This window comes from Hemitrygon akajei, chromosome 3 (assembly GCF_048418815.1).
Source record: "Hemitrygon akajei chromosome 3, sHemAka1.3, whole genome shotgun sequence".
In the NCBI taxonomy this organism is placed as follows: Eukaryota; Metazoa; Chordata; class Chondrichthyes; order Myliobatiformes; family Dasyatidae; genus Hemitrygon; species Hemitrygon akajei.
In genome coordinates, this window is record NC_133126.1 from 95,124,132 (window position 1) to 95,149,000 (window position 24,869).

Consider the following 24,869-nt stretch of genomic DNA (forward strand, 5'->3'; position numbering starts at 1 on the left):
CGCACAATACAGTATTCCCCAGTGACACTGTACCCTCACACAGTACAATACTCCCCAGTGACACTGTACCCTCACACAGTACAGTACTCCCCAGTGACACTGTACCCTCACACAATGCATTACTCCCCAGTGACACTGTACCCTCACACAATGCATTACTCCCCAGTGACACTGTACCCTCACACAATACAGTACTCCCCAGTGACACTGTACCCTCACACAATACAGTACTCCCCAGTGACACTGTACCCTCACACAGTACAGTATTCCCCAGTGACACTGTACCCTCACACAGTACAGTACTCCCCAATGACACTGTACCCTCACACAATGCATTACTCCCCAGTGACACTGTACCCTCACACAATACAGTACTCCCCAGTGACACTGTACCCTCACACAATACAGTACTCCCCAATGACACTGTACCCTCACACAATGCATTACTCCCCAGTGACACTGTACCCTCACACAATACAGTACTCCCCAGTGACACTGTACCCTCACACAATACAGTATTCCCCAGTGACACTGTACCCTCGCACAATACAGTATTCCCCAGTGACACTGTACCCTCACACAATACAGTATTCCCCAGTGACACTGTACCCTCGCACAATACAGTATTCCCCAGTGACACTGTACCCTCACACAGTACAATACTCCCCAGTGACACTGTACCCTCACACAGTACAGTACTCCCCAATGACACTGTACCCTCACACAATGCATTACTCCCCAGTGACACTGTACCCTCACACAATGCATTACTCCCCAGTGACACTGTACCCTCACACAATACAGTACTCCCCAGTGACACTGTACCCTCACACGATACAGTACTCCCCAGTGACACTGTACCCTCACACAATACAGTATTCCCCAGTGACACTGTACCCTCACACAATGCATTACTCCCCAGTGACACTGTACCCTCGCACAATACAGTATTCCCCAGTGACACTGTACCCTCACACAGTACAGTACTCCCCAGTGACACTGTACTCTCACACAGTACAGTACTCCCCAGTGACACTGTACCCTCACACAGTACAGTACTCCCCAGTGACACTGTACCCTCACACAATGCATTACTCCCCAGTGACACTGTACCCTCACACAGTACAGTACTCCCCAGTGACACTGTACCCTCACACAGTACAGTACTCCCCAGTGACACTGTACCCTCACACAATGCATTACTCCCCAGTGACACTGTACCCTCGCACAATACAGTATTCCCCAGTGACACTGTACCCTCACACAGTACAGTACTCCCCAGTGACACTGTACCCTCACACAGTACAGTACTCCCCAGTGACACTGTACCCTCACACAATGCATTACTCCCCAGTGACACTGTACCCTCGCACAATACAGTATTCCCCAGTGACACTGTACCCTCACACAATACAGTATTCCCCAGTGACACTGTACCCTCACACAGTACAGTATTCCCCAGTGACACTGTACCCTCACACAATACAGTACTCCCCAGTGACACTGTACCCTCACACAGTACAGTATTCCCCAGTGACACTGTACCCTCGCACAATACAGTATTCCCCAGTGACACTGTACCCTCACACAATACAGTATTCCCCAGTGACACTGTACCCTCACACAATACAGTACTCCCCAGTGACACTGTACCCTCACACAGTACAGTATTCCCCAGTGACACTGTACCCTCACACGATACAGTACTCCCCAGTGACACTGTACCCTCACACAATACATTACTCCCCAGTGACACTGTACCCTCGCACAATACAGTATTCCCCAGTGACACTGTACCCTCACACAATACAGTATTCCCCAGTGACACTGTACCCTCACACAATGCATTACTCCCCAGTGACACTGTACCCTCACACAATACAGTATTCCCCAGTGACACTGTACCCTCACACAATGCATTACTCCCCAGTGACACTGTACCCTCGCACAATACAGTATTCCCCAGTGACACTGTACCCTCACACAGTACAGTACTCCCCAGTGACACTGTACCCTCACACAGTACAGTACTCCCCAGTGACACTGTACCCTCACACAGTACAGTACTCCCCAGTGACACTTTACCCTCACACAGTACAGTACTCCCCAGTGACACTGTACCCTCGCACAAAACAGTACTCCCCAGTGACACTGTACCCTCGCACAATACAGTATTCCCCAGTGACACTGTACCCTCACACAATGCATTACTCCCCAGTGACACTGTACCCTCGCACAAAACAGTACTCCCCAGTGACACTGTACCCTCACACAATGCATTACTCCCCAGTGACACTGTACCCTCACACAATGCATTACTCCCCAGTGACACTGTACCCTCACACAATGCATTACTCCCCAGTGACACTGTACCCTCACACAATGCATTACTCCCCAGTGACACTGTACCCTCACACAATACAGTATTCCCCAGTGACACTGTACCCTCGCACAATACAGTACTCCCCAGTGACACTGTACCCTCACACAATGCATTACTCCCCAGTGACACTGTACCCTCACACAGTACAGTACTCCCCAGTGACACTGTACCCTCACACAATACAGTACTCCCCAGTGACACTGTACCCTCACACAATACAGGATTCCCCAGTGACACTGTACCCTCGCACAATACAGTACTCCCCAGTGACACTGTACCCTCACACAATGCATTACTCCCCAGTGACACTGTACCCTCACACAGTACAGTACTCCGCAGTGACACTGTACCCTCACACAGTACAGTACTCTCCAGTGACACTGTACCCTCACACAGTACAGTACTCCCCAGTGACACTGTACCCTCACACAGTACAGTATTCCCCAGTGACAGTGTACCCTCACACAATGCATTACTCCCCAGTGACACTGTACCCTCACACAATGCATTACTCCCCAGCGACACTGTACCCTCACACAGTACAGTACTCCCCAGTGACACTGTACCCTCACACAATGCATTACTCCCCAGTGACACTGTACCCTCACACAGTACAGTACTCCCCAGTGACACTGTACCCTCACACAGTACAGTACTCCCCAGTGACACTGTACCCTCACACAATACAGTACTCCCCAGTGACACTGTACCCTCACACAGTACAGTACTCCCCAGTGACACTGTACCCTCACACAGTACAGTACTCCCCAGTGACACTGTACCCTCACACAATGCATTACTCCCCAGTGACACTGTACACTCACACAGTACAGTACTCCCCAGTGACACTGTACCCTCACACAATGCATTACTCCCCAGTGACACTGTACCCTCACACAATACAGTATTCCCCAGTGACACTGTACCCTCACACAATGCATTTCTCCCCAGTGACACTGTACCCTCACACAATGCATTACTCCCCAGTGACACTGTACCCTCACACAATACAGTATTCCCCAGTGACACTGTACCCTCACACAGTACAGTACTCCCCAGTGACACTGTACCCTCACACAATACAGTACTCCCCAGTGACACTGTACCCTCACATAATACAGTACTCCCCAGTGACACTGTACCCTCACACAGTACAGTACTCCCCAGTGACACTGTACCCTCACACAATGCATTACTCCCCAGTGACACTGTACCCTCACACAGTACAGTACTCCCCAGTGACACTGTACCCTCACACAATGCATTACTCCCCAGTGACACTGTACCCTCACACAATGCATTACTCCCCAGTGACACTGTACCCTCGCACAATACAGTATTCCCCAGTGACACTGTACCCTCACACAGTAGAGTACTCCCCAGTGACACTGTACCCTCACACAGTACAGTACTCCCCAGTGACACTGTACCCTCACACAATACAGTACTCCCCAGTGACACTGTACCCTCGCACAATACAGTACTCCCCAGTGACACTGTACCCTCACACAATGCATTACTCCCCAGTGACACTGTACCCTCACACAGTACAGTAATCCCCAGTGACACTGTACCCTCACACAGTACAGTACTCCCCAGTGACACTGTACCCTCACACAGTACAGTATTCCCCAGTGACACTGTACCCTCACACAATGCATTACTCCCCAGTGACACTGTACCCTCGCACAATACAGTATTCCCCAGTGACACTGTACCCTCACACAGTACAGTACTCCCCAGTGACACTGTACCCTCACACAGTACAGTACTCCCCAGTGACACTGTACCCTCACACAATGCATTACTCCCCAGTGACACTGTACCCTCACACAGTACAGTACTCCCCAGTGACACTGTACCCTCACACAATGCATTACTCCCCAGTGACACTGTACCCTCACACAATGCATTACTCCCCAGTGACACTGTACCCTCGCACAATACAGTATTCCCCAGTGACACTGTACCCTCACACAGTACAATACTCCCCAGTGACACTGTACCCTCACACAGTACAGTACTCCCCAATGACACTGTACCCTCACACAATGCATTACTCCCCAGTGACACTGTACCCTCACACAATGCATTACTCCCCAGTGACACTGTACCCTCACACAATACAGTACTCCCCAGTGACACTGTACCCTCACACAATACAGTACTCCCCAGTGACACTGTACCCTCACACAGTACAGTATTCCCCAGTGACACTGTACCCTCACACAGTACAGTACTCCCCAATGACACTGTACCCTCACACAATGCATTACTCCCCAGTGACACTGTACCCTCACACAATACAGTACTCCCCAGTGACACTGTACCCTCGCACAATACAGTATTCCCCAATGACACTGTACCCTCACACAGTACAGTACTCCCCAGTGACACTGTACCCTCACACAGTACAGTACTCCCCAGTGACACTGTACCCTCACACAATGCATTACTCCCCAGTGACACTGTACCCTCACACAGTACAGTACTCCCCAGTGACACTGTACCCTCACACAATACAGTACTCCCCAGTGACACTGTACCCTCACACAATGCATTACTCCCCAGTGACACTGTACCCTCACACAATGCATTACTCCCCAGTGACACTGTACCCTCGCACAATACAGTATTCCCCAGTGACACTGTACCCTCACACAGTACAGTACTCCCCAGTGACACTGTACCCTCACACAGTACAGTACTCCCCAGTGACACTGTACCCTCACACAATACAGTACTCCCCAGTGACACTGTACCCTCGCACAATACAGTACTCCCCAGTGACACTGTACCCTCACACAATGCATTACTCCCCAGTGACACTGTACCCTCACACAGTACAGTAATCCCCAGTGACACTGTACCCTCACACAGTACAGTACTCCCCAGTGACACTGTACCCTCACACAGTACAGTATTCCCCAGTGACACTGTACCCTCACACAGTACAGTACTCCCCAGTGACACTGTACCCTCGCACAATACAGTATTCCCCAGTGACACTGTACCCTCACACAGTACAGTACTCCCCAGTGACACTGTACCCTCACACAGTACAGTACTCCCCAGTGACACTGTACCCTCACACAATGCATTACTCCCCAGTGACACTGTACCCTCACACAGTACAGTACTCCCCAGTGACACTGTACCCTCACACAATGCATTACTCCCCAGTGACACTGTACCCTCACACAATGCATTACTCCCCAGTGACACTGTACCCTCGCACAATACAGTATTCCCCAGTGACACTGTACCCTCACACAGTACAATACTCCCCAGTGACACTGTACCCTCACACAGTACAGTACTCCCCAGTGACACTGTACCCTCACACAATGCATTACTCCCCAGTGACACTGTACCCTCACACAATGCATTACTCCCCAGTGACACTGTACCCTCACACAATACAGTACTCCCCAGTGACACTGTACCCTCACACAATACAGTACTCCCCAGTGACACTGTACCCTCACACAGTACAGTATTCCCCAGTGACACTGTACCCTCACACAGTACAGTACTCCCCAATGACACTGTACCCTCACACAATGCATTACTCCCCAGTGACACTGTACCCTCACACAATACAGTACTCCCCAGTGACACTGTACCCTCACACAATACAGTACTCCCCAATGACACTGTACCCTCACACAATGCATTACTCCCCAGTGACACTGTACCCTCACACAATACAGTACTCCCCAGTGACACTGTACCCTCACACAATACAGTATTCCCCAGTGACACTGTACCCTCGCACAATACAGTATTCCCCAGTGACACTGTACCCTCACACAGTACAATACTCCCCAGTGACACTGTACCCTCACACAGTACAGTACTCCCCAATGACACTGTACCCTCACACAATGCATTACTCCCCAGTGACACTGTACCCTCACACAATGCATTACTCCCCAGTGACACTGTACCCTCACACAATACAGTACTCCCCAGTGACACTGTACCCTCACACAATACAGTACTCCCCAGTGACACTGTACCCTCACACAGTACAGTATTCCCCAGTGACACTGTACCCTCACACAGTACAGTACTCCCCAATGACACTGTACCCTCACACAATGCATTACTCCCCAGTGACACTGTACCCTCACACAATACAGTACTCCCCAGTGACACTGTACCCTCGCACAATACAGTATTCCCCAGTGACACTGTACCCTCACACAGTACAGTACTCCCCAGTGACACTGTACCCTCACACAGTACAGTACTCCCCAGTGACACTGTACCCTCACACAATGCATTACTCCCCAGTGACACTGTACCCTCACACAGTACAGTACTCCCCAGTGACACTGTACCCTCACACAATACAGTACTCCCCAGTGACACTGTACCCTCACACAATGCATTACTCCCCAGTGACACTGTACCCTCACACAATGCATTACTCCCCAGTGACACTGTACCCTCGCACAATACAGTATTCCCCAGTGACACTGTACCCTCACACAGTACAGTACTCCCCAGTGACACTGTACCCTCACACAGTACAGTACTCCCCAGTGACACTGTACCCTCACACAATACAGTACTCCCCAGTGACACTGTACCCTCGCACAATACAGTACTCCCCAGTGACACTGTACCCTCACACAATGCATTACTCCCCAGTGACACTGTACCCTCACACAGTACAGTAATCCCCAGTGACACTGTACCCTCACACAGTACAGTACTCCCCAGTGACACTGTACCCTCACACAGTACAGTATTCCCCAGTGACACTGTACCCTCACACAGTACAGTACTCCCCAGTGACACTGTACCCTCGCACAATACAGTATTCCCCAGTGACACTGTACCCTCACACAGTACAGTACTCCCCAGTGACACTGTACCCTCACACAGTACAGTACTCCCCAGTGACACTGTACCCTCACACAATGCATTACTCCCCAGTGACACTGTACCCTCACACAGTACAGTACTCCCCAGTGACACTGTACCCTCACACAATGCATTACTCCCCAGTGACACTGTACCCTCACACAATGCATTACTCCCCAGTGACACTGTACCCTCGCACAATACAGTATTCCCCAGTGACACTATACCCTCACACAGTACAATACTCCCCAGTGACACTGTACCCTCACACAGTACAGTACTCCCCAGTGACACTGTACCCTCACACAATGCATTACTCCCCAGTGACACTGTACCCTCACACAATGCATTACTCCCCAGTGACACTGTACCCTCACACAATACAGTACTCCCCAGTGACACTGTACCCTCACACAATACAGTACTCCCCAGTGACACTGTACCCTCACACAGTACAGTATTCCCCAGTGACACTGTACCCTCACACAGTACAGTACTCCCCAATGACACTGTACCCTCACACAATGCATTACTCCCCAGTGACACTGTACCCTCACACAATACAGTACTCCCCAGTGACACTGTACCCTCACACAATACAGTACTCCCCAATGACACTGTACCCTCACACAATGCATTACTCCCCAGTGACACTGTACCCTCACACAATACAGTACTCCCCAGTGACACTGTACCCTCACACAATACAGTATTCCCCAGTGACACTGTACCCTCGCACAATACAGTATTCCCCAGTGACACTGTACCCTCACACAATACAGTATTCCCCAGTGACACTGTACCCTCGCACAATACAGTATTCCCCAGTGACACTGTACCCTCACACAATGCATTACTCCCCAGTGACACTGTACCCTCACACAGTACAGTATTCCCCAGTGACACTGTACCCTCACACAATGCATTACTCCCCAGTGACACTGTACCCTCGCACAATACAGTATTCCCCAGTGACACTGTACCCTCACACAATGCATTACTCCCCAGTGACACTGTACCCTCACACAGTACAGTACTCCCCAGTGACACTGTACCCTCACACAATGCATTACTCCCCAGTGACACTGTACCCTCACACAATACAGTACTCCCCAATGACACTGTACCCTCACACAATGCATTACTCCCCAGTGACACTGTACCCTCACACAATACAGTACTCCCCAGTGACACTGTACCCTCACACAATACAGTATTCCCCAGTGACACTGTACCCTCGCACAATACAGTATTCCCCAGTGACACTGTACCCTCACACAATACAGTATTCCCCAGTGACACTGTACCCTCGCACAATACAGTATTCCCCAGTGACACTGTACCCTCACACAATGCATTACTCCCCAGTGACACTGTACCCTCACACAGTACAGTATTCCCCAGTGACACTGTACCCTCACACAATGCATTACTCCCCAGTGACACTGTACCCTCGCACAATACAGTATTCCCCAGTGACACTGTACCCTCACACAATGCATTACTCCCCAGTGACACTGTACCCTCACACAGTACAGTACTCCCCAGTGACACTGTACCCTCACACAATGCATTACTCCCCAGTGACACTGTACCCTCACACAATGCATTACTCCCCAGTGACACTGTACCCTCGCACAATACAGTATTCCCCAGTGACACTGTACCCTCACACAGTACAATACTCCCCAGTGACACTGTACCCTCACACAGTACAGTACTCCCCAGTGACACTGTACCCTCACACAATGCATTACTCCCCAGTGACACTGTACCCTCACACAATGCATTACTCCCCAGTGACACTGTACCCTCACACAATACAGTACTCCCCAGTGACACTGTACCCTCACACAATACAGTACTCCCCAGTGACACTGTACCCTCACACAGTACAGTATTCCCCAGTGACACTGTACCCTCACACAGTACAGTACTCCCCAATGACACTGTACCCTCACACAATGCATTACTCCCCAGTGACACTGTACCCTCACACAATACAGTACTCCCCAGTGACACTGTACCCTCACACAATACAGTACTCCCCAATGACACTGTACCCTCACACAATGCATTACTCCCCAGTGACACTGTACCCTCACACAATACAGTACTCCCCAGTGACACTGTACCCTCACACAATACAGTATTCCCCAGTGACACTGTACCCTCGCACAATACAGTATTCCCCAGTGACACTGTACCCTCACACAATACAGTATTCCCCAGTGACACTGTACCCTCGCACAATACAGTATTCCCCAGTGACACTGTACCCTCACACAATGCATTACTCCCCAGTGACACTGTACCCTCACACAATACAGTACTCCCCAGTGACACTGTACCCTCACACAATACAGTATTCCCCAGTGACACTGTACCCTCGCACAATACAGTATTCCCCAGTGACACTGTACCCTCGCACAATACAGTATTCCCCAGTGACACTGTACCCTCACACAATGCATTACTCCCCAGTGACACTGTACCCTCACACAATGCATTACTCCCCAGTGACGCTGTACCCTCACACAATGCATTACTCCCCAGTGACGCTGTACCCTCACACAATGCATTACTCCCCAGTGACACTGTACCCTCACACAATACAGTAATCCCCAGTGACACTGTACCCTCACACAATACAGTATTCCCCAGTGACACTGTACCCTCGCACAATACAGTATTCCCCAGTGACACTGTACCCTCACACAATGCATTACTCCCCAGTGACACTGTACCCTCACACAATACAGTATTCCCCAGTGACACTGTACCCTCGCACAATACAGTATTCCCCAGTGACACTGTACCCTCGCACAATGCATTACTCCCCAGTGACGCTGTACTCTCACACAATGCTTTACTCTCCAGTGACGCTGTACCCTCGCACAATACAGTATTCCCCAGTGACACTGTACCCTCACACAATACAGTACTCCCCAGTGACACTGTACCCTCACACAATACAGTATTCCCCAGTGACACTGTACCCTCACACAATACAGTACTCCCCAGTGACACTGTACCCTCACACAATGCATTACTCCCCAGTGACACTGTACCCTCACACTATACAGTATTCCCCAGTGACACTGTACCCTCACACAATACAGTACTCCCCAGTGACGCTGTACCCTCGCACAATGCATTACTCCCCAGTGACACTGTACCCTCACACATTATAGTACTCCCCAGTGACACTGTACCCTCACACAGTACAGTATTCCCCAGTGACGCTGTACCCTCACACAGTACAGTACTCCCCAGTGACACTGTACCGTCACACAGTACCGTACTCCCCAGTGACACTGTACCCTCACACAATGCATTACTCCCCAGTGACACTGTACCCTCACACAGTACAGTATTCCCCAGTGACACTGTACCCTCACACAGTACAGTATTCCCCAGTGACACTGTACCCTCACACAATGCATTACTCCCCAGTGACACTGTACCCTCACACAATGCATTACTCCCCAGTGACACTGTACCCTCACACAATACAGTATTCCCCAGTGACACTGTACCCTCACACAGTACAGTACTCCCCAGTGACACTGTACCCTCACACAGTACAGTACTCCCCAGTGACACTGTACCCTCACACAGTACAGTACTCCCCAGTGACACTGTACCCTCACACAGTAAAGTACTCCCCAGTGACACTGTACCCTCACACAATGCATTACTCCCCAGTGACACTGTACCCTCACACAATACAGTATTCCCCAGTGACACTGTACCCTCACACAGTACAGTACTCCCCAGTGACACTGTACCCTCACACAGTACAGTACTCCCCAGTGACACTGTACCCTCACACAATGCATTACTCCCCAGTGACACTGTACCCTCACACAGTACAGTACTCCCCAGTGACACTGTACCCTCACACAATGCATTACTCCCCAGTGACACTGTACCCTCACACAGTACAGTATTCCCCAGTGACACTGTACCCTCACACAATGCATTACTCCCCAGTGACACTGTACCCTCACACAATGCATTACTCCCCAGTGACACTGTACCCTCACACAATGCATTACTCCCCAGTGACACTGTACCCTCACACAGTACAGTACTCCCCAGTGACACTGTACCCTCACACAGTACAGTACTCCCCAGTGACACTGTACCCTCACACAATGCATTACTCCCCAGTGACACTGTACCCTCACACAATACAGTATTCCCCAGTGACACTGTACCCTCACACAGTACAGTACTCCCCAGTGACACTGTACCCTCACACAATGCATTACTCCCCAGTGACACTGTACCCTCACACAATACAGTATTCCCCAGTGACACTGTACCCTCGCACAATACAGTACTCCCCAGTGACACTGTACCCTCACACAGTACAGTACTCCCCAGTGACACTGTACCCTCACACAGTACAGTACTCCCCAGTGACACTGTACCCTCACACAGTAAAGTACTCCCCAGTGACACTGTACCCTCACACAATGCATTACTCCCCAGTGACACTGTACCCTCACACAATGCATTACTCCCCAGTGACACTGTACCCTCACACAATACAGTATTCCCCAGTGACACTGTACCCTCACACAGTACAGTACTCTCCAGTGACACTGTACCCTCACACAGTACAGTACTCCCCAGTGACACTGTACCCTCACACAATGCATTACTCCCCAGTGACACTGTACCCTCACACAGTACAGTACTCCCCAGTGACACTGTACCCTCACACAATACAGTACTCCCCAGTGACACTGTACCCTCACACAGTACAGTACTCCCCAGTGACACTGTACCCTCACACAATACAGTACTCCCCAGTGACACTGTACCCTCACACAGTACAGTACTCCCCAGTGACACTGTACCCTCACACAATACAGTACTCCCCAGTGACACTGTACCCTCACACAGTACAGTATTCCCCAGTGACACTGTACCCTCACACAATGCATTACTCCCCAGTGACACTGTACCCTCACACAATGCATTACTCCCCAGTGACACTGTACCCTCACACAATACAGTACTCCCCAGTGACACTGTACCCTCACACAATACAGTACTCCCCAGTGACTGTACCCTCACACAGTACAGTACTCCCCAGTGACACTGTACCCTCACACAATACAGTACTCCCCAGTGACACTGTACCCTCACACAGTACAGTACTCCCCAGTGACACTGTACCCTCACACAATACAGTACTCCCCAGTGACACTGTACCCTCACACAGTACAGTATTCCCCAGTGACACTGTACCCTCGCACAATACAGTATTCCCCAGTGACACTGTACCCTCGCACAATACAGTATTCCCCAGTGACACTGTACCCTCACACAATGCATTACTCCCCAGTGACACTGTACCCTCACACAATACAGTACTCCCCAGTGACACTGTACCCTCACACAGTACAGTACTCCCCAGTGACACTGTACCCTCGCACAATGCATTACTCCCCAGTGACACTGTACCCTCGCACAATGCATTACTCTCCAGTGACACTGTACTGCCTAGCTGATGGTGCAGAGTTCCTTCAGAGTCTCCCAACTGTGTGATGTTCCCTCAGCAATATCCCTCCCACAGTACTCCAGTTCCTCAGTACTGCTCCACCCACAGTACTCCGGTTCCTCAGTACTGCCCCTCCCACAGCACTACGGTTCCTCAGTACTGCCCCTCCCACAGCACTCCGGTTCCTCAGTACTGCCCCTCCCACAGCACTACGGTTCCTCAGTACTCGTTCAGTTACTCACCCTCCTACAGAATGTCCTCCCCAAAAGTGCAGAAATCCTTCAGTACCACCCACCCACAGCTCTGACCCTCCCATTGGAGAGAACTCCCTCCCTGTTGCTCAGTCAGTCCCCTCATCCCCACCCTCCCTCAGTAGAGCTGCTTCCACCGTGTAGTGACGTGACACTGGCAGGATGCAATGTGGTGAGTCAGTTAGGGATGGAGGAGGGTGTACCGAGGGGGGAGAACACAAGGACAGCGAGAGAGAGGAGTGGAATGGGAAGCTGGGGAAAGTGGATGATGGGTAGGGGGTGGCGTATGAAAGGTAAAGTGTCTGTCAAAGGGGAAAGAACTGAGAGCAAAGGAGTGAGGTGGTGTCGAGGTGAGGGTAGGGAGGGAGAGGAGAGGGGAAAGGTATGGAGGGAGAGGTTGAACAAGATGGGAGTCAGGAGGTGGGAATCTAGATCCCTCATTCCATACTCCGACGGGGGAGATACCTGCCCCCAGACCTACCGGGGCCCAGTCAGGGGCAAGCTTTCCTCCAGCTGGCTCCCCTCGCTCCTGTGGCCCTTCAGCTCTGGCGACGTCTCCCCCTTGCGGCCCAGCTCAGCGGCGCAGTTGGTCAGTTTGCAATGCGAGCGGCCCCACTCGGGCCCACAGTTCACCTCCAGGCCGGCCAGCTTCAGCTGCGATGCTGCGATCAAGTTGTCCCTCTGCGGGTCCGTGCGGTTGTTCATGGCGTTGGCGAGCCGGGGCTGGGGCTGGTGCCCGCCCGAGGATCGTAGATGTCGGACGGCCATCGCCACGGCGAGCAGCAAGAGCACGAATGCAGCCAGTCCACAGCCCAGGGACACCAGCTGCCAGTGCACGGGGCTGGGCAGCTGCTGGTGCTTCTGCGACGGGCTGGGCTCCCGGACCGAGATCTCACACCACCGGCCCACAAAGTCATAGGGACACTGACAGACGGGGCCACGACTGGAGAGCCCAGCGTGGCAGGTGCCACCGTGCTGGCAGGGCGCCGAGTCGCAGTCGCTGGGCAGCCGCTGGCCGCAGTTCTGGCCCGCGTAGCCGGCGGTGCACAGGCAGTGGTAGCCGTTCACCTGATCCAGGCAGCTGCCGCCGTGAAGGCATGGGTTGCGGGCGCAGTCGTTGACGTTGATCTCACAGCTCTGGCCGGCGAATCCTGGGGAGCAGCGGCACATCCGGGTCAGTCCCAGACCCAGGCACTGGCCTCCTGCAAGAGGGCAGAGGCGGGTCAGAAGGTGTGGATCAGGCAGCAGCAGAGCTCAACCTCCCCTTTCACCAGTCCTGTCATGCCAACCTACCCCAACCCCTCCACCTCCAAACCCCCACCTGCTCAAACTCCCTCCCCTCCCCTCCCCCTTTCCTCCTGCACTCCTCCGCTATCCATCCTTCCAATTCACCTCACAGTGACAGTAGATATCAGTGACCTCCGACCATGGTCAAGTGGTCTGTAATCTCCAAAATCTCACCAAACAGGCAGGGGAGGTGGGAAAACTGCCATGCAGGGAAACATTCGATTAACTAGAGAGTAGAGCAGGGGATCCCAACCTTTTTCATACCATGAAACAAGGGGCGTGTGGACCCCAGGTTGGGAAGCCCTGGTGCAGAGGTCTGAGAGTAAATTTTAGTGAAATATGAAAGATTCTGAAGAGGCAAAACAGGTTAGATGTGAGGGTGATGATTTTCCTGGTTTGGAGGGGGTGGGGTAGTGTGATTATAGTCTTGGTATAGGGGATAGGACATTTACAACAGACACGAAGAGATTTTTACGCTGAGGGAATTTTTTTACTCTGGAGGGCAAGTCACTGAACACTTTTGTTCTAGATTCAAGTGGCATCAAAGGGTGTGGAGGAGAAAGCTGGGAACAGCATTGAAATGAGGGATGAGGTAGCATCGCAGAGTAAGGTGAGGCAGACTCAAGACTGAATGGCCTTTACTTATATTCTCTGACTCTACATGTGGGTGGTGGGGGGGGGGGGGGTTTAAGGGCAGGATTCCAAATTTGGTGCAAGCTCTTGAGATGGCCCTTCACTTGGGATCAGCTCCCTGGCTACGTTTGCAATCAGCCCCCTGCTGATGAGGTAGTTGTTTCTGAGTATCGTCCCCATGACGGCTGAGGGGTCAGAGCCGGGGAGTCTCAGTCACTGGGAAGCTGTTGGGCAGGTGAGAGCGATGGCCTCTGAATGAGGCTGAGACGGTGCCAGCACTCGCTTCCTCTGTCCACCACTTCACTGCAAAATGAAAACATATGCTCAGAACTTGGGGGTGGGGGTGGTGTGGGATTAAAATCTCTATCCACAGCAACCACGGCGTTATATCCCAGATTTGTCCCTTTCTGTAGCAGGGACATTTCTATTCCACCGCCCCCACCCCCAACCTTAGTTGCCTTAGGGATCTGAATTATCCTAATGTGTTACTCTACACAGCCTACCACGCTTTGTGACTATACCCAAAGTTGAACCTTTGTGGTGGAGACAAACCTTCAAAACTTACAACTTACAATCCCCTACAGCCACAGTCTCATACCTGATCTTTCAGGAATCACTAGATTCTGGAATGGTTCCAGAAGACTGGAAAATTGCAAATGTCACTCCACTCTTAAGAAGAGGGAAGCAAAAGAAAGAAAACTTTCTTTTGTAGCCAGAGGCCGTGGTACATATTGGTGCCAGTGACATAGGCAGGAGAGGGGTAGAGGTCCTGCGCAGTAAGTTTAGGGAGTTAGGCAGGAGGCGAAGAGCAGGACCTCCAAGGAGATAATCTCCAGATTACTCCCAATGCCACAGGCTAGGGAAGGTCAGAACAGGAGGATAGTGCAGGTGATAGTCCCGCAGCATCCACATCACTGAGGATCTCACGTGGTCTGTACACACCAGCTGTGTGGTGAAAAAGGCACAACAGTGTCTCTCTCACCTCAGACGGTTGAGGAAGTTTGGTACGGGCCCCCAGAGCCTAAGAACTTTCTACAGGGGCACAATTGAGAGCATCCTGACTGGCTGCATCAGTCATGATGAGTGGAGAATGGGATTTATCACAGATTAGCGCAGCATGGACTTACTAATGACACAGTGATCTTGTTGACCACGTGTCACAACAGTTCCCTGTTGAGGATACAGTTACAAGCAGAAACACAGTACTACGTTACCATTTGCACAGGGGCTCCTGGAGCATCGATCCACCTTCTGCTCACAGTTGGTGCCAGAAAAGCCTGGTCTGCAGCTACAGATGTAAGAGACTCCCTGTGATGTCTCATAGCAGGAGCCACCGTTGAAGCAGGGGAGGTCTGCACAGGTCAGGGCTTTGTTCTCACACTGCTGCCCATCGTAGCCAGGTAGGCAAGAGCAGTGGTAGCCTTCCTCTGACTCCTGCAACAACAGGGCCACGGTGTTAGAACAACCAGCGCAGTTCACTGACTCTCCATGCCGCCATGATTTCACCTACACTCTCAGGTAAGCTGGCAAAGCGGAGAGAGGCAGGGCAGGGGGACAGAGCCAAGAGAAGAGGCAGTAGCCCAGCCTACATGATGAACTCCCCTGGAAAACACAGCTGTCGGGAACTGCAAGTGGCCTGAGCAGATTAATCATATAGTCTGGTTGATGAAAGAGCTCCAACATTTCCTCTCCCCGGAGCCCGTGTGTACTGATTAAAATGGGGGTATTCTTTATCCATACTGATTAAGCCCAAACTCTGGCCTTGCCTCTTTATGAAGAGCTTCTCTTCATTTTGTACCCCCCTCCCGATGAAGGAATATTCCCTCCCTCCTAACTCCCTGGTGGGATCATCCTTGCCCTGTGTGAATTCACCCTCTCCTTGGGACTGTGTTTCCACGAGGGAATCACCCCAGTTCTCTGAATCAAGAGACACAGGAGACAGCAGATACTGGAATCTGGAGCAAAAAGCAACCTGCTGGGAGAACTCCTGAGGTCTGGCAGCATCTGTGGAGCGAAACGAGGACAAACATCTTGAGTTGAGACCCTTCACCTAGACCGGACAACATTCAGCCAGAAACATCAACCTCCATAGAGGATGCTTGTGACTGGCTGAGCTCCTCCACCAGTTTGTTCCTTCCTCTGTGGATCTACTCTCGTTGTGGGACAGTGTCTCTCTCTGAAGTGATCCTTCTCTCCCCAGCCCAATTGTGTGTGAATCCACCCTTGCTGTGGGACAGCATCCTCCCCAGGGTTGGACAGATCTTTCCGCACTGGCCTGTCGTGCTGGAGAATGGCCGGGATAGCGAGCTGATTGAAGTGAGCAAAGCGATGTCCCTTACCGTGCAGGTCCCTCCATTCCTGCAAGGGCTGCTGCCACACTGGGGCACAGGAGACTGGCAGTGGACACCGGTGAAGCCAGGCTGGCAGGTGCAGGTAAAACTGCCTTGCCCCGTGTTGGTGCAGGTGGCGTTGTTCAGGCAGGGCTTGTTGTGGGTGCAGTAGTTGAGATCTGTTACCCACACAGAAAGGGAAGAGGAGCAACATCAGTCACAATTCACAAGCAATACAAGTCAACACTGGCAACAGCTTCCTCACTGTTCGCCCCTTGCCTTTCAAATATCCCAAAGGAAGCGAGGTGGGACTACGGGAAAATGCGGCAGGATTGGGATGATGTTCTTTCTTGTTCCCTCAGAAGGGTGGTGGTGAGACGAGAGTTGCCCCTTATGCCTTTCTCCACATTCAGTAGGTCACTCAGGGGTAGACACTCAGTATCTCTGGCTGGATTTGACATCTGCTCCTCCTTCATTCACTAGTAAAACCAAGTAACCAGCAGTTGTTCAATATCAGAATGGTTGTTTCAGTTACTCTGGGAGGGTGTTTATAGGGCGAGGCTCTACAATTTAACCTGGCTCAATTTAATCAACATCACACAGTGTCTCTGTCTCACAGAGGGACATACTTTATTGATCCCGAGGGAAATTGGGTCACAGTGCCAGAATCCTGACTTCCGGTGTGGAGTCTGGATGTTCCTGTCTGGGTTTCTCCTGGGCACTCCTTTTCCATGCCACATCATGAAGACATGTGGGTTGGCAGGTTTACTGGCCATTGTAAATTGCCCCAGTATGCAGGTGAGTATGAGCAATCTGGGGGCAGTTCACGTGAATGAAGTGGGATTAGTGCAAGGTGCATGCTGCTTGGGACTGAGGCAGACGGGTTTGCTTCTATGAATGGTTCATATAACCCAGATCTAGATGGGCCTCGTGCTGGACTGGAGGTTGCCGGGCTGGTGAAATGGAGGTGGGGGCTATCTCAGATCGGACTTCACTCACCCTGGTTACAGAAGAGTCCGCCCCAGCCCTCTCTGCAGTTGCACTGGAAGGGTTGTTCGCAGGTCCCGTGTAGACAGCCCGGGTGCTGCATGCACTCAGTACATGAATCTCCCTGCCATCCATAATGGCACCTCAAGAGAGAGTGAGAGAGAAAAATACAGTTAGTTGTCCTGAGAACCACGTGGAAGAACGCCAAGCACGGACGCGGCTGGCGCTGCCAGCTCACGCCTCCTGCCCACCAGTAACTTACTTGCACTCACCCGGTCGGTTGCAGTATCCACGCTGTGTGCTGCACCCACTTCGGCAGATTGCTGCAAGGACAGACAGGAAGGTCGGTGTTAAATCACATCTCGATCTGTGATGGCGTTACGCCTTAATATCTTCTAGAGCCTGCAACAGACCCTCAGTGATAGCTACACGTGGTATAGTCCCAGTACCAGCCTCTAGGAACACCCCACCCTGCCCCAGCTCTGATAAACACAGCTGGCAACGACGTCTTCCTCATGCCCAATCCCGAAACAGCGCCAGTGAAAAGCTGCGAGACAAATAACAAACTACAGCCAAGGCCGATCCTGTACCCCACTAATACTGAATGAAAACAGAAGATTCTGGAAACACTCTGCAGGTCAGAGTTTGTGGAGATTGAAATAGAGTTTATGTTTCATGTGGCATACTCGTCACTGGAACTGATGAAGTTCTATTGGAGATCTTTCACCTGAAATGTTAATCCTGTTATTTTTTCTCTCTCCACAGATGCTGCCTGGCCTGCTCAGTGTTTCTGGCATTATCTGTTCTTGTTTCAGATTTCTAGCTTCTGCTGTTTATAATTTGTTTTTAAATATGTACTTGCTGGTAATAAACTTCACTAAAAGGTAGTTTTAAGGATATCAGTGAAACTGTAATAACCTGTGGTTACACAGTGTCTGTAACAAATCCCATCACAATGCCAGTAATACCCGCTGCCACAAATGGATCCGAGTGAGAGTACAGCCCGCGAGCAAGCGGCAAAAATGCTTTGCTGTAAGCTGGAGAACACATGCAAAGCTGGAGCAGCTCGATAGGTCAGGCAGCAACTACAGAGGGAATGGAACAATCAACATTTCAGCTCGAGTCTCCATCTGGACTGAAGGAGTAGTGATATCTGGTGGAGCAGAGTTGGCAGGTGATAGGTGGATCCGGGTGAGGGAGGGTGATAGGCAGATGGAGGAGGGGAGAGGATGGGAGGTGATGAAGGGCTGAAAGTGATGCAATATGATGGGTAAGGAATGAGGAGGTGGCATTGAGTAACGGAGGTGGGAGGAACAGTGACGATGAAAAATGACCCCCGCCCCCCAGTGTCAGTAACAGCTCGCAATCACACCTAGTGTCCTGCCCCGCTCCTCTCTCGCACATCCACTCCACCTCCAGTCTGAGTAATAATCCTGTAGTTCCACATCGGCAAAGGACAATATCGTTAACCAGTGCTGTGTCAGGAATACATCTGTACACACCCTCTCTGACTGTATATTCTGTACACACCCTCTCTGACTGTATATTCTGTACACACCCTCTCTGACTGAATATTCTGTACACACCCTCTCTGACTGTATATTCTGTACACACCCTCTCTGACTGTATATTCTGTACACAGCCACACTCGTATCACTCCACAGTCAGCATTGGCTTCTACTGCTAGTGCATTGTGGAGAGAGATAATCACAGGGGTGTAGGCAGTCGCATAGCCCCCAAGTACAAAGACAGCCCCCTCCCTCTCCCTCTCCCTCTCCCTAGTGTTGGTCACACACGGGAAATTGCTAGCGACTGTACCCAGCGCCAATTCAACACAGCCGGCATGTACTCGGGGACAGGGACAGGAACGAAGTCTGAAGATGTCCAGCACAAATACAGGCACAGAGAGGGAGGCGCTCTGGACTCTGGCATCATTTCTGCTTAGGAGACCCGAGCAAAGAAATGCACGCTGACTGGTCCGTGGGGGAACAGGCCGAGGTGATGCCTTTTAACCAGAAGTCCAGTACTTCCAAGGTCCCAACAAACAACCTACTGGGAAAAACTCAGCAGGTGGGGGAGCAGCATTCCGGATGGAAAATGGACTGTCCATGTTTTGGGTGGATATCCTCTCCAGATTTCAGCGACTGCAGTCTCCCGTGTTTCCATGAGAAGCGGTACAATCTACCCCGAAGAAGCAGTAACCCTCCTGTGCCAGTCTCCGGCGACAGGGCGTCATCACTGCTAACAAGATGCCCTGTCACTGGGGACTAGTTGCTTGGACAGTGCCAGTATCAACACTCCAGTGATAAGCCTCTGGGCCGCTCCAATACAATGAACAGTGCAGTCACACCTGAGTGAGGAGTTTGAAATCGCCCGTGCCGGAGTAACAGCGCTCAGCACCCGGGCCAGTAAGAGCCGCTAGTTTCAGTATGGCCTCTACCCTCATTCCCTCTTGGTCCCCTTCACTGCAGCGGCCTTTCCTGAGTGGCCGCAATAATAACCCGCTCTGGCGATGTTGTGTGACCCCGTTCCCTCTCCCTCTCACCCCGTCCCCGTTCCCCGTTCCCCCAGCCTTACGCTGTGTGCAGTACTCATTTTCCCATCCGGCCATACAGATCCGCTGCCCCTCCTGTCCACAGGTGTAATGCCCAAAGGTGTCGTTCCTGGGCCGGCAGTAATGGGAGCAGCCCTCGCCGTAGTAGTGGTGGGTGCAGACCACACGGTACGAGTAGTGCAGCTGGGTATGGCCCATTCGCTGGACGTCCCGGGACCAGACCGTGTCCACAGGCTGGTGTCTCTGGATAGCAAAACGGCTGATCAGCATCTCAGGGCTGGTTACATCTGCGCGTAGAAACAAGCGGGTTAACTCAGGACAAGCGTGCTAGCAGTTCCCGGAAAGACCAGAATAAAACACACCGTCCTGTCCCTCAACTCGGCCAGCGCCCGGATCCCCAGCTAAACCTCTGCACCTACAATGATCAAAATTCAACCCTAATGCGGGGGGTATCGAGCTCGGTGGGCAGGCCCGACTCGGCACAATGACATGGGAATGAGAAACCCGCCAGGCCGCAGTAAACAGAAAGGACATTCAGACCAGAGAGCCAGAGACGCCAGTCCGAGAGAGGGTCAGAGACGCTGGTGATGATTTACCTACAAGTATTTAGGATACCGCGTCCATTCGGCCCCTCGAACCATGCCGCCCCGATTTAACCCTAACCTAATCACGGGACAATTTACAGTGGCCCGGCATGTCACCGGACTCTGGGAGGAAACCGAAGCACCCTGGGACAACCCACGCATTCCACGGGGAGACTCGTTGGAGAGGACGCCGGAATTCGCTCCGGTCTGCGGGAGCACGATGTTGACATTGTCTGCGTGCCAGGAAACAGGTCGGGGCAGCTGTCAGCCAGCAAGACGTGTGCTGTGCTGATACTGTTCGCATTTTCTGATTTTATCTGTGCTTTATTTTGGAAACTGAAATATCACTGTATCTCCTCAAAATTAGATACTGGGTTAGAATTCTACTCAACCCGCAGATTTCGTAACCAGGGTCAAAGGACGGGCTATATACAAATAATGGCGGTGACGCGGTCACATCCCAACCAGGGGCATAGAAGAATGAACTCAGCCTCGTACTGAACTGCTGAGTAGAAACATAGAAAATAGGTGCAGGAGTAGGCCATTCGGCCCTTCGAGCCTGCACCGCCATTCAGTATGATCATGGCTGATCATCCAACTCAGAACCCTGTACCTGCTTTCTCTCCATACCCCCTGATCCCTATAGAAAATTATTTATAAGAACCCTTCCAAACCTGGGAAATACTGGACTAATAACTAATTTTCATTTTATTGGGGATGGATTTTGTGTTACGTGGAGATCAGCCTTGACACAGTAGGAGAACGGACGTCCTGGACTTGTTTTCGGGAAGAGTTTCCAAGTGCTGAACTCTGCGGAATGAAATGTTCAGATCCGAGTTCGGGGGAAAGGGTTTTCTCCTGATGTGATCCTGGAGCGATGGGGAGACACGCAGGCCGAGGGAGAGTGACTGCGCGTAGATGTCGCGGTGGTTGTGGGTCCGGTGAAACACACGCAGATCCCGGAGCGATGGGGTCCTAGGGCGACGAAGCCAGTCTGTATCCGGATTCATCTATCAGCTCAAGGTGTTGGAAGTGCGTTAATCCTGGAGTGATAAGGATCCCGGAGTGATAGGGAGATAAGGCCCCAGAGCATGTAGATCCCAGCATGGTGAACCCTGCAGATCCGGAGTGAAGCGGGATGACGAGCAGGCCTGGAACCGGCGTGAACGGGGACAGTGGGGGTGGGGGGGGGTGGGTGCAGCAATGGATCCTGAACTCAAGGTGCAAGGGCATCTTGAAGAGACGGATATACTGACGGGATGGAGGATGAAGACCCGCGAGACAGAAAGTTCCCCTCTGGCGAAGTGATCATGCGATTCAGTCACCAGCAGACCCTGGACTGATCAAGTCAGGAGATTGCGGAGACAACGACTGCAGGTCCCGGTGATGGAGACAAGACATCAGAATCCAGTAATCCCGGAATGATGGAGACTTGGTTTTCACCGACAATTGATCCGAGCAAACGAAGTGCCGGCCTCTGTAACCCAACCTCTCTCTCTCTCTCTCTCTCACCAGAACAATCGAAGTCGCTTTTCCAATAAAGGCGGCGTCGATTGCCGGAGGTGTTAAGCGCAGGAAAAAGCCGAGCGGAAGGCTTGGCAAGATTTCGCCTTTCTCACCAACATCCAGCTCAGTTTCCCACGCCAAAAATAAACGATAGGAAGTCGATTGTGTTGAAGAGTCAGGACTGTGGGTCGGCGAGCTCGAACCGCAAACCTGCACAACTAGAACCTAACAGTGTTGTATTTAAACTAACGGGGAACCTCTCTACAACGCTATTTATCAATTGAACTGATTAACGGCGCGCACCTCAGTCTCGCCCCGTCTCAAACCACTCGACTTACTGGGGCTCAGCTGGCTGGAGGGAGAGTTCCAAGCTTCAACGATGAGGGAGAAAGTTCCCTGTCAAACAGAAGAGGGGGGAGAGTTAGAGAAGCTACCGTATCTCTACAGTTTTCCTTTTAACGTTAACAGCGCTAATGCCGCTCGGTCACGGCAACGAGCCGCCGCTGCTGCCCCTTAGCATCTCCAAACGCCCACCTGGTTCTCCTCTCTCCCCGGGTTAAGTTAACAAATTTCACAACACATGCCGGGGATAATAAACCCGATTCTAATATTCTCTTTTTGTTTCTGCTAGCTGCTGAAAATCGGTCCCTTTTATACAGCGTGTTTTCAGTAAGAGTTTAAACATCACTCTGTGCCTGCCTGTGTTTTTTTTCCTGCCTGCTTCCGGTATTTGTTCCTGTTTTTGTGTCGGTGTGAAGGTGTTTGTGCATCGGAGGGCATTTCCCTGAATCCGATTCTATATTTGCACGTTATTTCTGTTTCTGTGTGCGTGTAGGTGCCTCTATGGTCGTTCTTGTGGGTATGTAGGTGCATATATGTGTGCCTGCGTACAGATGTGTATAGGTGTGTGTATGTGTGTGCCTGCGTACAGATGTGTATAGGTGTGTGTATGTGTGTGCCTGCGTACAGATGTGTATAGGTGTGTGTATGTGTGTGCCTGCGTACAGATGTGTATAGGTGTGTGTATGTGTACGTAGCTGTGTGTATGTGTGTGCCTGCGTACAGATGTGTATAGGTGTGTGTATGTGTGTGCCTGCGTACAGATGTGTATAGGTGTGTGTATGTGTACGTAGCTGTGTGTATGTGTGTGCCTGCGTACAGATGTGTATAGGTGTGTGTATGTGTGTGCCTGCGTACAGGTGTGTATAGGTGTGTGTATGTGTACGTAGCTGTGTGTATGTGTGTGCCTGCGTACAGATGTGTATAGGTGTGTGTATGTGTGTGCCTGCGTACAGATGTGTATGTGTGTGCCCTTGAGGTGGAATCAAGGGTGGGAGGGCAGCCTCTCCCCTACCATTCTCTCCCTGACGTTTCCAGCACCGAGCTATTACTCCGGTATCCTCCCTGTACTCCCTTCTCTCCGGTCTGCCCCGACTAGCCGGCCGGCCGGGCGTTCCTTTCTCCGCTCTGCCCAGCCCAACCCTGCCCTGCCCTGCCCTGGCCCGCCGTTCATTTGAACCAGGGATTGCCCCTCACCGGCCACTTGAAGGTGAAGTTCAGCCTGAGTGGGACCTGAGTGGCCGCCACCCTGAATGAGCTGCTGTCGCCCAGGAGCGGGGAGAGGACGCTTCCGTAGGTGCACGGTTCCGGGGACACCACCACTTGGAAATGCTTCAAACACACCCGAAAGAAAGTGCGGCAGTCGGGCACGCAGCGACCGCCAGACGCCAACAAGCCCCCGCCGTTCACAAATTGGTGGATCTTCAGTTCGAACGTACCGCGGCAAGAGACCTTTAAAAAAGACAAGGCCAGGGTGAGAGGCGGAGTGCAGGGAGCTGGAGTGAGAATGGTAGGAGGGGAGGGAGAGGGGCACAGGGCAGAGAAGTGAGGGGCGGGGGCAAGGGAGGAGAGAGAGAGAGGGAGGGAGGGTGGCAAGGGCCGAGAGAGAGAGAGAGAGAGGG

The 24,869-nt window shown here is 51.7% G+C and overlaps 1 protein-coding gene across 1 annotated transcript in view; it reads right to left on the reverse strand.

The window, feature by feature from the left end:
- LOC140725223 (delta-like protein 4) overlaps positions 1 to 24,869 on the reverse strand; it is a 47,080-nt gene that overhangs the window by 21,853 nt on the left and 358 nt on the right. Inside the window, exons 2-9 of the mRNA XM_073040382.1 lie at positions 24,445 to 24,699; positions 23,247 to 23,304; positions 20,842 to 21,105; positions 18,527 to 18,587; positions 18,277 to 18,407; positions 17,287 to 17,456; positions 16,162 to 16,381; positions 13,509 to 14,229 (exon numbers count right to left, since the gene is read on the reverse strand). Coding sequence (XP_072896483.1) covers positions 13,509 to 14,229; positions 16,162 to 16,381; positions 17,287 to 17,456; positions 18,277 to 18,407; positions 18,527 to 18,587; positions 20,842 to 21,105; positions 23,247 to 23,304; positions 24,445 to 24,699 — 1,880 coding nt within the window. The remainder of the gene's footprint in view (positions 1 to 13,508; positions 14,230 to 16,161; positions 16,382 to 17,286; positions 17,457 to 18,276; positions 18,408 to 18,526; positions 18,588 to 20,841; positions 21,106 to 23,246; positions 23,305 to 24,444; positions 24,700 to 24,869) is intronic.